A 13,561-nucleotide genomic window follows, 5' to 3' on the forward strand; every position below is an offset into this window, starting at 1 on the left:
AGGTACCGATGACTCTTACCATCGTTCCCTGGAGATTTAATAAAATGTATCAAGCATATTAATTAAGAGTTGCATACTGTTATTGTTTTGCATTTAAATAAAAAACAAACAAATGCACTGTACAAATATTAAGGGTACGATCAAAAGTGTCATCGGTACCTCTTCGGGCACCGATAGCACTATAGGACCAAAAATGTTGTGCCGGTCGATAACGAATAACGTGATACTTACAACTACATTCTTGCAGATTTTCTTCACATTTTGCCTCATTTCGAACGGAATAACACTACCGCCGATATTCACTGAAATTAGGATGCATAACGACTGTTAAACGTATGCATTGAGGGCGTGATAAAAATTTTTTCCAAATGAACATTAATTAAACGCATACTTCACTGAAGGGGGTACTACACCCATTGATTTTTTTTTTGCATTTTTTTGCATTTTGTGAAAAAATTAAAAAAAAAAAATTATTAGTGACATCGGTATCAACGTAGCTTACATGCTTTTAAAAGTAGAAGCCAAAAGGTGGTACATCACTGATGATTTAAATTCACTTCATTTTGGAAAACTGATTTCGTTAAAATTTTGGATATGTGTTGCTAACACATTAGGGAAATAAAGTTGATATGTAAAATGGGAATAAGTGGTTCCTGATTTCTTTTATGACTTCATGAACTTGGTGCTCCACAACTATCAAAAAAGGAACCGGTTAAAATGTTCTATTTTCAATGTTGAGCTATATTTTGTATTTTTAACTTGCGACATTATTTCACAGAAACTTAATTAAGCCATAGGTAACAGGTACCACAACCATACTACAGCAATGTTGAAAAAAATTGTATTTCCTGTCACCTACACCACCATATTGGGTAGTTTTCCGTAAGCTTAACTTTTGTGATTTTGGTAACTATTTTATATTCATTTGTGAAATCCATCTCAACTAGACATTCTAAATTGTACTCACCATTTACATCCCAAGGTATATTAGTATATCCACCTTGCACTTCTCGATATATATCCAGTTAAAGACAGAATATCAAACTTATGCCTCATTATGATATCACAGACTCTCACATGTGTATTCAAAATTGATGCTTAAATTTGACCTGAACCTATAACCTGACATACGGTGACCTAATAGCCTTTTCATCTCCTAACAACACATAATAGTATTAAATTGACTAATGACTATGCATCCATTGTGTAAGTGTTTATTTAATTTATTCAGTGTTAATATTAACTGTCATTTTGCATGGATTTTCTATAGAAAGTATAACAAAGGATTTAGTGTATTCTATTCATGTACCCTACTTGAACATGTTGAATGGAATAAATTATGGTTTGTTATGAAACATACATTTGAGTCACTAGGATACAGTAAACAAAAAATATATAGGGCTAAAATGATTTACTAAAATGGGTTTAAAAGCACTTTGTATGTAGATATATTTGATAAGTTTAGGACATGAGGTGATGAATATATTAATGTACTTTATAAATTTGCAAGAAAAAAAAGAAGAGGGGTACTGATGAAAATCAGGGTATTCTTCCCCCTTAATTAGCAAATGCTGTTTTTTCAACTTACGTATGTCTAAACTGGAAAAATCATAGTCTCTTAAATTGGGCACATTCAATAGGTCGTGAACATGATGGATATGAAAGACTGCCATTGTAACTCTGCAAAGATAATGATAAAAATAACCCCATAAAGTCAGTGCATTACAAAATAATAAAAAAAAATAACTTCGTTAGAAATGGTGACTTGAAACTGCCGGGTATGCATTTATTACAATACATGACAGTTTTCACACAGATTTGGATGGAATATTTTTTACACTCCAAAAACCCTATGAGGCTAAATAATGAGATGGGATCGCGACTAAGAGGTCCGAATAGTGAAGACATCTGGGCATGATATGTTAAAAATTACTTGGATTTGGTAAGTATCTGTTAATTGTCAAAACAGGGGGATAATCCGCTTCCTGACGCTGGGTGCAGTGAAGTTTATGCGTATTTCTTGAGTGGTACCAGTATCACTGTTAATATCATCTGAATGAATTTCTGTAATTTTATGATCAATGATGCACACGGCAAAGAAATAATAAGATGATATCCTTTATATGAGAACGACAGATTCAATTTGGCTACGCGGAATGTAAAAGAAAATATGATCTGAGGCCATTATTCAAAAACAGGCTATTGTTACAAATCTGTAAAACGCGTACGATAGCCCAGAAAACAATAAAAAACACCGGCCAATTTAATGTAGTGAATTCCAGATTTGAAAGTTGCACTTACAACAATATAAAAACACTCAGATATCATTACAAAGATTTCCTTCCATTATACTGAATACTAATCAATATAATTTACCTTTTTTTTCTTCAAATCTTGGGTTACAATGATTTAAATGAAAATTTAGTGAATTGCTACAATTAATGAGGTGTTATACAATCGCCCGTTTTTGAATAATGGCCATTATTTAAGGGGGTTGGTTACTTTTTTGAGATGTTTATATCAAAATTTCCATTGTGGCATTAAACCTTTGTGAATCTTATTGTTAAGTACCTTTCATCCTGTATAGCTTTAGCCATAGTCTCTGCGTTGAATTTAGGGAAAACGACAGAAGTAAGTCCTAATGCAAGTGGTGCATACATTCCGAATGAAAACGCTACAAAAGAAAATGCATCTCCGAATCTGGCTGATTTCTGTAAAATAAAATAGGAATGTTATATTTTGATAGTAGGAGTCAAGTCAACCTTGATTGACCACCTTCAACACAGGTATATAGACTTTATGAAATCACGATGTTGACCGTGAATTACCCAGGCATTTCGTATGGGCGGCCGTGAGGGCTAAAAGAGTCTCAAAACTACACAAGGGTCTCAAAAGTACAATAAGGTCTCAAAAACACACAAACAATGTCTCAATAGTATAATAAGGTCTCAGAAACAGGGAAAGGTCTCAAATACAGAGAAAGGTCTCAAAAACAGAGAAAGGTCTCAAAAACAGAGAGGTCTCAAATACAGAGAAAGGTCTCAAATACAGAGAAAGGTCTCAATTACAGAGAAAGGTCTCAAATACAGAGAAATGTATCAAAAACAGAGAAAGGTCTCAAAAACAGAGAAAGGTCTCAAATACAAAGAAAGGTCTCAAACACAGAGTAAGGTCTCAAAAAGAGAAAGGTCTCAAAAACAGAGAAAGGTCTCAAATACAGAGAAAGGTCTCAAAAACAGAGAAAGCTCTCAAAAACAGAGAAAGGTCTCAAAAACAGAGAAAGGTCTCAAAAAGAGAGAAAGGTCTCAAAAACAGAGAAAGGTCTCAAATACAGAGAAAGGTCTCAAAAACAGAGAAAGGTCTCAAAAACAGAGAAGGTCTCAAAAACAGAGAAAGGTCTCAAATACAGAGAAAGGTCTCAAACACAGAGAAAGGTCTCAAAAAGAGAAAGGTCTCAAAAACAGAGAAAGGTCTCAAATACAGAGAAAGGTCTCAAAAACAGAGAAAGGTCTCAAAAACAGAGAAAGGTCTCAAAAACAGAGAAAGGTCTCAAAAACAGAAAAAGGTCTCAAAAACACGTTATGGTCTCAAAAACACGTTATGGTCTCAAAAACACGTTATGTTCTCAAAAACACGTTATGGTCTCAAAAACACGTTATGGTCTCAAAAACACGTTATGGTCTCAAAAACACGTTATGGTCTCAAAAACACGTTATGGTCTCAAAAACACATTATGGTCTCAAAAATACGTCAAGGTCTCAAACCAGGTATTACAACCGACCGTTATATGTGCAGTACCGCATGCAGTACTATACTGCACACATCAGCAGGCGAAACTACACATTCCGTCACGCACTTCCGCATGAGGAACTACATATCCCAGTTTGCATTTCCGCATGCGGCGATGCAGGTCGGGATGTGCAGTTCCGCATGGGGAACTGCAATATTTTTTGGTGTATTTCCGCATGGGGAATTTCGGTATATAGGCATATGGATGGGTCATTTTGTTCTCAACATTTTCTTAATTTCTTTTGGAAAATAGACCAGACCAACTTTGCATCACTGCAGCCAAAATGTTTCTCAAATTGCTTGCGGTTGTAAGTTGTAAAAACTAAGACAATTTGTGTTAGACAATTTCTTACAAAATTACAAGTTGGACTTAAAATGTCTTATCATATAATGCGATTGAAAAGAAATTTTGCATATTTGAACACGTTCCTAACGTTTTCCTACACCTTTTAGGGTGTAATATAGAAACGTTGCCCAAATAAATGTGCCAAAAATTGCTTGCTCCCCCCCCCCACACTTTCGACCTGCCAAAAAATTACTTGACACGCCCTTTCGACCTGCCAAAAAAGCTTTGCCTCCCCCCCCCCTATAATTCACCACCCCGGCCCCGGGGTACAGTTTATTGCACCACCCCTGACAAGTTCAGGCGCCTAGAGGTGTAAATGAATTGAATAGAAATTTAGTATGAAATGGGTCTATTGAGAAGATTTATCAATTTTGTCCAGGTATTTGGAACATGGGATCACTCAGGGTCCACCCCATATCCATGTTGGTATATCACTGTGGAGGATTAATCTTATTTTCAAAAAACAAATTGAGTTTTATTGGAATTCAGCAGCAGGCATTGCATTCACTAATTTGGACATTTTCAAAACAACTTGCACCTCCCCTCATCAAAACAAAACTTCACTGAAACCCTCAGTTTTTGGCAAAAATCAATGCCTGTTTTACACCACAGAAAAAAAGTCTTCTTTGTGCAAGGGGTAAATGTGAAAGATAAAAAGCATCACAAAGATAATATTTTGAGGCAATTTATGAATTGTTTTCAGCTCAAAAACATTGACATATTTTGCTTAAAATAGTTTTCCTTATAAATGTGGTTTTTTTTTCTTGTTTCACCCCTTGCCATTAAAAAAGCTCAACAATTAACTTTGCTAATATTGATCAGCCCTTACACCAGTCACCATGAAAACAAACACATAGATACATGTTAAATTGTATTCTTATTTATAGTCACTTTATTTTTCTAAACACACACAAGTATTCCAACATGTGGTCAGTATACATGTATGATTCAAACAAAAATACACAAAGTTGTAAAACCTAAAGCATGTGTTACATTTTTAGAATTATTAATACATTTGTTGTTTAAAATTATCAAATTTTACTAGCAGTGCCCGTATTATTTTGAATATGCATAATTAACATTAAAAGTTGGGTTGTTTGTCTGTCACTTTTTAATTGATTTAAGGAATATCAACAGAATCATAACAAAGCAGCCATGAAAGTGAAAATTTTAGCTCTTTTGACCTTGGGAACTCAGGCCTGTACATGGGGGAGTGGGGAGGGGTGCGACCACACATTCACCCCCAAATTTGCACAAGTATACACAAAGTACCAAAATATCACATTTTTGTGAGCATAGCAAGCAAAAAAATCAGGGTTTTTTTACGCTTTTTTGGTCAAAAAAGGTGAAAATTCCACTTTTCACAATATCACCCCTCTGAAAAAAGTGCACTTTCTCAAAATCAGCACCTCCAAAAAATTCCTGCGTACTACGGGCCTGAGGGAACTGTGACAAGCCCTCTAAACTTACAGCTAAAGAGCATTACTTCTTGTCATTTATATAAAGCACTTATGATTTAGAGCAAATAATTCTGTTTGTACTGAATTTATTCCTAAAAATCATAGATTCTGAATCAGCACCCCAAAATTGACTAAGAACACTTCTCAAACCTTGTATAGCTCTCTGTGTAGACCCCAGTCCGAAACCCCGTCAGTCCGACTTCAGCGCCTTAGACCGCTCGGCTATCAAGGCTTGATGGTGTCATGATGAAAATTTAAAAATATATTCGCAACTTCATTACTTCAACATACCACGTGACAAGCAAATACAGAAAACGTACCATATTTTGGAATTGTATTTGTTTAAAAACATTAATGTGTATTAATAGCGCTCAATTGTTGATAACTGCGTGTTTTATATACAGAAATATGAATGAGGCTATACACGCACAATAGTATAATCGATTTTGATTCACACGTGCGCTACGAACTCGCCGTATACTAAAAGCGTAGATTATCAATGTGGCGTGGCCTACCATTTTTCTTGTAGCTTCTTTTATACACGTCGATGTTTTCATCAATTACACAATTAATCCACATTAGACCCCTAATTTTATTTCAGGAAATAAAAGATTAGATTACCATAAAAACGAAACAGTTATCATTGGTTGGGTCTAATGTAATTTATACATGGAATTTTCAACGTTTTTTCTATCGCCATTCTCGCTCAATTAAAAAAATATTTTGGCGTATATAAAATTGAAATAAAATTCTCTGCCTCATAAAACGACATCAAATGTGCCACAATTGGGTATCACGAATCGTTATATATGATGTGCAGTTAATATTCATATTTTCTTTTATACAGAGGATGCTTCAGTTTTGACAGTTCTTGAAAACCCTCTCATTCGGTTATTTTAAAAAGGTAACCACGCTTCCCTAGAATGTGCAATAATTACAATTAAAATTTTTCTTATTCTAACAGCAAGCGTTTCCAAAATGCAGTATGGCAAAATGTGGTGTAGATATTAACAAACCATCTAACCCAATAAGTATGATAGGGCCTATATTGTGACGACCTTAGTAACTTAATTTAGCATGTGATCCTAACATCCTTTTTTTATGACATTTTTAAGTAGATATCCACGAAAAAAGCTTATTCACAAAATTTCAATCCGATTTTGCGTTTGCGAGTTATGCATGATTATGTGTATTACACTGCTCCATAGGCCACTGTTGTAATTTCGATCTGGTATACCGGTACCAGAACAAAATTCTTTCATGTCACGATCATTTTTCATGTCACGATATTTGTGCTAAATGAATTAATCTGCAAGAAATATTTAGTACATAAACATTATGTAGCCAAAAGTTCCCAATGGTATAAAAATCTCAACCTTTTTTTTGTTGAAAAAGTGGGGGATGAGGCTGTGGATCACGAAATGCCCTTTTAACTGCATGTCAAAGCACGTAGCCATTTGACTTAAACTTTTGATTAATACATCCAATTCGGAAATGTACCAAAAATTGCATTTCCCCATGCGGAAATACACCAAACATATTGCAGTTCCCCATACGGAAATACACCAAAAATATGGCAGTTCCCCATGCGGGACTGCAAGCGGATGTTGCAGTACTGTATGCGGTACTGCATATATACGGTCGGTTGTAATACCTGATTTGAGACCTAGACGTGTTTTTGAGACCAAGATGTGTTTTTGAGACCAAGACGTACTTTTGAGACCCTTTTGGCACTCACGGCGCGGCCGTCGGGGTCAAAAGGGTCAACGCCGAGGAATACTATAGGCGGCCGTGTGTGCCAAAAAGGGTGTCAAAACACGTTCATGTCTCAAAAACACGTCTAGGTCTCAAATCAGGTATTACAAAGTCAACAGACCGTTATGTGCAGTCTATGTCTCTGAGGTATATGTCTCTGAGACCTTTCTCTATTTTTGAGACCTTTCTCTGTTTTTGAGACCATTCTGTGTTTGAGACCTTTCTCTGTATTTGAGACCTTTCCCTGTTTTTGAGACCTATCTCTGTTTTTGAGACCTTTCTCTGTATTTGAGACCGGTCGGTTGTAATACCTGGTTTGAGACCTTGACGTATTTTTGAGACCATAAAGTGTTTTTGAGACCATAACGTGTTTTTGAGACCATAACGTGTTTTTGAGACCATAACGTGATTTTGAGACCATAATGTGGTTTTGAGACCATAACGTGTTTTTGAGACCATAACGTGTTTTTGAGACCATAACGTGTTTTTTGAGACCATAACGTGTTTTGAGACCATAACGTGTTTTTGAGACCATAACGTGTTTTTGAGACCATAACGTGTTTTTGAGACCATAACGTGTTTTTGAGACCATAATGTGTTTTTGAGACCATAACGTGTTTTTGAGACCATAACGTGTTTTGAGACCATAACGTGTTTTTGAGACCATAACGTGTTTTTGAGACCATAACGTGTTTTGAGACCATAACGTGTTTTTGAGACCTTAACGTGTTTTTGAGACCTTTTTCTGTTTTTGAGATCTTTCTCTGTTTTTGAGACCTTTCTCTGTTTTTGAGACCTTTCCCTGTTTTTGAGACCTTTCTCTGTTTTTGAGACCTTTCTCTGTATTTGAGACCTTTCTCTGTTTTTGATACCTTTCTCTGTTTTGAGACCTTTCTCTGTTTTTGAGACCTTCCTCTGTTTTTGAAACCTTTCTCTGTATTTGAGACCTTTCTCTATTTTTGAGACCTTATTGTACTATTGAGACCTTGTTGTGTGTTTGTTTCTGAGACCTTTCTCTGTTTTTAAGACCTTATTATACTTTTGAGACCTTATTGTGTGTTTATTTCTGAGACCTTTATGTGTTTTTGAGAGCTTATTATACGTTTGAGACCTTATTGTGTGTTTATTTCTGAGACCTTTGTGTGTTTTTGAGACCTTATTGTACTTTTGAGACCCGTGTGTGATTTTGAGACCCTTTTGGCCCTCATGGCCGCCCATAATTTCGGATGATCATTACGATGGTTTACATATCAGAGATGCTTCCAACACCTGTATCTTCATGCAGATATGTGTACCTATGTTTCCTGTGCGCACGTGTACTATCAACTTTATATTTTATGTAGACAAAAGGAGCTTAATTCACCTTACTTCCAAGAAATGTTTACCAACCCCATCCCCCATGTCAAAAAGAAGTCTATGCCACTTTATCAAAGGTAAGTATTGCAGATAGTTTTACGGGCCTGAATTCCTTCCAGTAAATCTAATCGTGACTCAACAGCACTGTACACATAATTACAGACTAACGATTCATATCGTCGTGATCACAGCAATCTGATAATCCCATGTAGACATTAAGCCATAATGCACGAAATCCTACAGATTTTACCAAATTCTGTTACTCTCTACCCATAACTAAACGAAAAGAAACTAAATGAAAGGATCTATACCATCACCAACACTGTGCCTCTTATCACCTCTGTCAAATCACGACAACTAAGATTCCAGGAAGATGAACCATGCAGAAGATATGCTCTATACACCCCATAACATGGTAAAAAAAGGCCTGGAAGGCAACAACATCCTACTTGTCTTATGTACAAAACCTGATGGGGGATCTCGACAAATTTGTACTGCCAGATGCCATTACCACTTTGGTTTCAAACCGTAATACATGGAGAAACTTTATAGTTGCCTGCTTCGCAGCCGAATGAAATGAGTGAATTAACTAAACGAATGGTTTCTGTACATTTTAACCTGAAATAGCGAGGTGAGATCAAAGAAACCCCATATGCAATTTTGGCTCTTTAAGTAACGTGGGCCTCTAAGGAGGCCCTAATGTCGTAAGACGACTTTATGTCCAAATTGCCCTATTGATCTATCGACAAAAAACGAATTCCATTTAGATGTATCTTATAAGATCGTGCATTAAATGTCCTGATTCCACACTTTACAATTTTAAATATACAACAAACATTATAATACAGACTTAACATTAAGAGTGGAATATTTCTGCTCGAGGTGTCAAGACTAAATCCTAATGAAAGGAGTCTGCATAAACCGCACTGGTTAACTATTTATTGGGGTGTGTCTGGAGTTGGTGTCAAATAATGTTTGATTATGGTGCTCATTATGTAGCGAATTAGCTAAAATTATGATTTTAAAGGCCCTTTCAGTGATCCAAGTGAATGTAAAAAGTGAAGGATAAGTCATTAAATTGTCATTGGGTATTTTTGACATGAAACAAAATTGGCAAAAACATTAGTAAAACGGCAGTATTGTTAAAGTTGAGGGCCCATTCAAATACATGTTGCTAATTTATGCACTATATATCAGTATATAAATTTCATGTAAATGCCTTATTTTGTCTTAAACACACAGCTTTCGGCTGAAGCACTAGCAAGCTATGTTAGCACATCTATAAAAATTAAAGGTACAAAAATCTGAATTTTGATGATTGTTTACGATTGTCCGCATGAGCAAAACATTGAATGGGCATTTAAGGATTTTGAGTTTAAGTTTCGTACGGGGGGGGGGGATTTCTGAATTTCTGAACATTGTTATGATATTATCATATCCATTGAAGTTTGAGGTTATAATATTATGTACTTAACGTAAATACCAATAAGTGTTGATCAGAACATAAATGCTCTTGCAATGTACTCTCCCGACGAAATGTTTTTCCGCAGTAACAATTGTTGAAATTTTAGAAAATAATACAAACTTGAAACCTATTTATTTACTTCAATATGATCTATAATACCTTTAACATGTTTAATCAGTTTTAATCAACTTTTCAACATCAAAACATTGCTGGAAAATAACGAAACAAACTTCATTATGATCTCATGAAAAACCTGTTCAAACTCCCCATAGGAAAAGTGGCGGCGCTGTGCTTAATTAGCTAATTATGACGTCAGTCCTTGACGACCACCATAACAACAGATGGCGCCCGGGGTATTTGAACTCTTTTTTAAAACATGTAATGCATAACAAATGTTCAAGGTTATGGATTGTGAAACTAGAGAAATAAAGCTATCCCCCGATTACAACGGGTTATTAATTGTTATGCGGTTATGCTATTTGCCACGATCCAAAAGAGATAAATTCAATTAAGTTAATATCATGCAGCCTCACTGCAGGGATATCCTATCTAGCAGCGCATTATAGTTTAATTTCGACTTCTAAAATTGCTCAGTTTTAACATCAGATCAGGCTCAAAATGCCAAAAATTACCGATCACCAGAAGGAAATGATAGGCGCATATCATAGTGAAGGAATCTAACCGTGAAATTGCAACATTATTGAATATTGATGAGGGATCTGTTCGATATAATTTGAGAAAAAAGGGAGATTCATGGCTCAATGGACAATCGCCCGAAATCTGGACGGCCGAAAAAAAACCCACCGAGATAATAATAACAACCGAACCCAAATAGCGTTTGCATCAAACATTGTTGAGGATGACCAGCAGTGAAGTCGGGATAATTGCAAGTCGATCATGGCAACGTTTTGATAGCAACAGGGCATTGATGTCATAATGAGCCTCATTAAACAGCGCCGCCACTTTTCTCAATAGAATTTTACTGTGTAATTTACCGCAAAATAAGAATATTTTTTTGTTTCTTTATTTTACAATAAATGAGGGTTCCAAGTTCCTGCAATTATGACTATTGTTAATTAAAGGGTTTATATTTTAGCGTCAGTTAGGTTTGATACGTTTTCCATTTGTAGTATTATTACAATTTAACATTTTCTGCGGTTATAGAGGGTGCGGAAAAACATTTCGTCGGGAGAGTACCAGTTTTGAATGTGGGGGGGTTAAAGGTGGCTCTTAAAAGTGGTATGCACTCGAAAAGTTTGAATCGCTTTCTTAGGGCAAGTGTTATAAACTCACTGTACACAAATAAACAGGACATTGGACAACCAGGAATCCGCGCAGTTGTTTTTGTACCGTAGGTTTAACACCAGCGGGGACATGCACTAAATTATGAAAAAAAAACTCACGGAAAGCACATTTTTACGCCATCTCCCGACCCACCACAATTAATATTTAGCCCGTGTGGTGTATTCATACCCCTTCCAGACTCTTGGCACTTCATGAAGAAATATTCACAAACTTAATGTCAAGTCTGTAACAATGGGTACTATTAAAAGGTTAATTTAAAAAAGTCATCTTATAAGATCGTAGATTATTGGTTTCACAATTTAAGTGAAATAAAAGTGAGCACGATAAATGTGTACAGGTTATTTTGTATTAAAAGTACAATATACCACATTATCAGCATAAAATATACCAAACATAATTTATTTTGAGATTGCGGTTCTCTGTAATACAGAATTCTGACACCTCTGGGAAAGTGATATATGCACAACGAAAAGCCTAAACTATACAAAATTTTAATGAGATCAATCCTTACCAAATCATAAAGCAAACTTTTATCTTCACGCCCGAAGCCAATATTCGCCACGCCGTTCAACAACGCATGTGAAGACATAACGGTCGCTTTTGGCATTCCAGTACTACCCTGAAATAATTTGTTTCAACATTGATCCAAACAATGATTAACAAAGTCACAATATTCAAAAATTAGCTATTTATTCGCTCATGAATTCGCCGTAGAAGTGATGATGCAACAAGTTTAATTACCATAGCAATATGTGATGCGATCAAGCAAAATCAGTCGGAACTCGGAATTAATACATTTTCAGTTTCTTATAGGATAGTAACAAACATTTGCAAAGTTGCATTTTGCGGAAAACTCCATTGTAATCAGTTCTAAAGATATGAGCAGTTAAAGAGTTTCCAAAACAATAGAAAACAAAAAGACATATTTCCTTTGTTTGGCTATATCTCAAAATCAATATTGCCCAGTTCCAACTGATTTTGCTTGATCGCATCACATATGTTTAAACAATATTTGAATATATCGCCCTGCACTACGATCAGGTTGCACTTATCACCTGTGGAGTGGGGTAGCCTTCTCATACACTAGTAGAAATGTGCAATGAGAATTCTTTCAAAACGATGAGAATTGGACAAAAAGTATGATAATTTAAAATTTTCTCATTTATATAAAATTTTCTCATTCAAATGAATGAGAAATACCAATTAACGTGTCAACCACCTGTCATATTGTTTTAAATAAAAAAAATTAACCACTTGTGACAGGTTGTTGACACGGTAATTAATGCTTCTCATTCATTTGGATAAGAAAATTTTATATAAATGAGAACATTTTAAATTCTCATACTTTTATACAATTCTCATCGTTTTGAATCAATTCTCATTATAAATTTTCCACTAGTGATAGCACACCGGCTATGTTTCAGCGACATTCAAAACCTATCCCAAACACGATTAAAACAGGAACAATTCTAAAGACATACCATAAGGGAATCATACGTGCATCTATTATGCTAAAAAGGTGTTTTCATTATTATTATTTTTTAAGACGAACGCCTGTCTACATGTAAGTAATTTGCCTTCATTCAGTATTATTTAACAATAAAACAATTAAAACCAAGAGAATTGCGGAATGTACATTGAGCAAGTACTGTGAGCGATGCAAATGCACTGTACACATGGAACATATTATATAACGACCCAAAATTAAAGCAACAATATTAGTACCAATTTAGACCCACAAAAAAGGAATTTAATTTAACATAAAGATTCGCATAAATAGGCATATGATCCCTGGACATAACAACTGTCAGTAACAGAAGTGGATAAGTGCAATAGCTGCCCTGTGAGCATTTGGCGATTTGCACACTGTATATTGTACTCGTTTACACATTGCTGCTACACATGGCAGCTATTTGCCGTAGAAGTGATGATGTAACAGTATTTTTCTACCTTAGGAATAGGTGAAAACAATTTTAGAATGTATCGCCCTGCACAAGTACATTCACGCGGTAGCTCTTCATCGACCCATAGATGTCAAAGAACACGGGTAATTCTATAAAATATTCATATCATGCTGATCTCTCT

At 35.4% G+C, this 13,561-nt stretch overlaps 1 protein-coding gene across 1 annotated transcript in view; it reads right to left on the reverse strand.

The window, feature by feature from the left end:
- The window catches only part of LOC140144939 (medium-chain acyl-CoA ligase ACSF2, mitochondrial-like), a 45,270-nt gene that overhangs the window by 21,191 nt on the left and 10,518 nt on the right, over positions 1 to 13,561 (reverse strand). Inside the window, exons 7-10 of the mRNA XM_072166736.1 lie at positions 11,988 to 12,095; positions 2,572 to 2,711; positions 1,589 to 1,680; positions 232 to 302 (exon numbers count right to left, since the gene is read on the reverse strand). Coding sequence (XP_072022837.1) covers positions 232 to 302; positions 1,589 to 1,680; positions 2,572 to 2,711; positions 11,988 to 12,095 — 411 coding nt within the window. The remainder of the gene's footprint in view (positions 1 to 231; positions 303 to 1,588; positions 1,681 to 2,571; positions 2,712 to 11,987; positions 12,096 to 13,561) is intronic.

The sequence above is a fragment of the Amphiura filiformis genome, unplaced genomic scaffold (genome assembly GCF_039555335.1).
Source record: "Amphiura filiformis unplaced genomic scaffold, Afil_fr2py scaffold_100, whole genome shotgun sequence".
NCBI lineage: Eukaryota > Metazoa > Echinodermata > Ophiuroidea > Amphilepidida > Amphiuridae > Amphiura > Amphiura filiformis.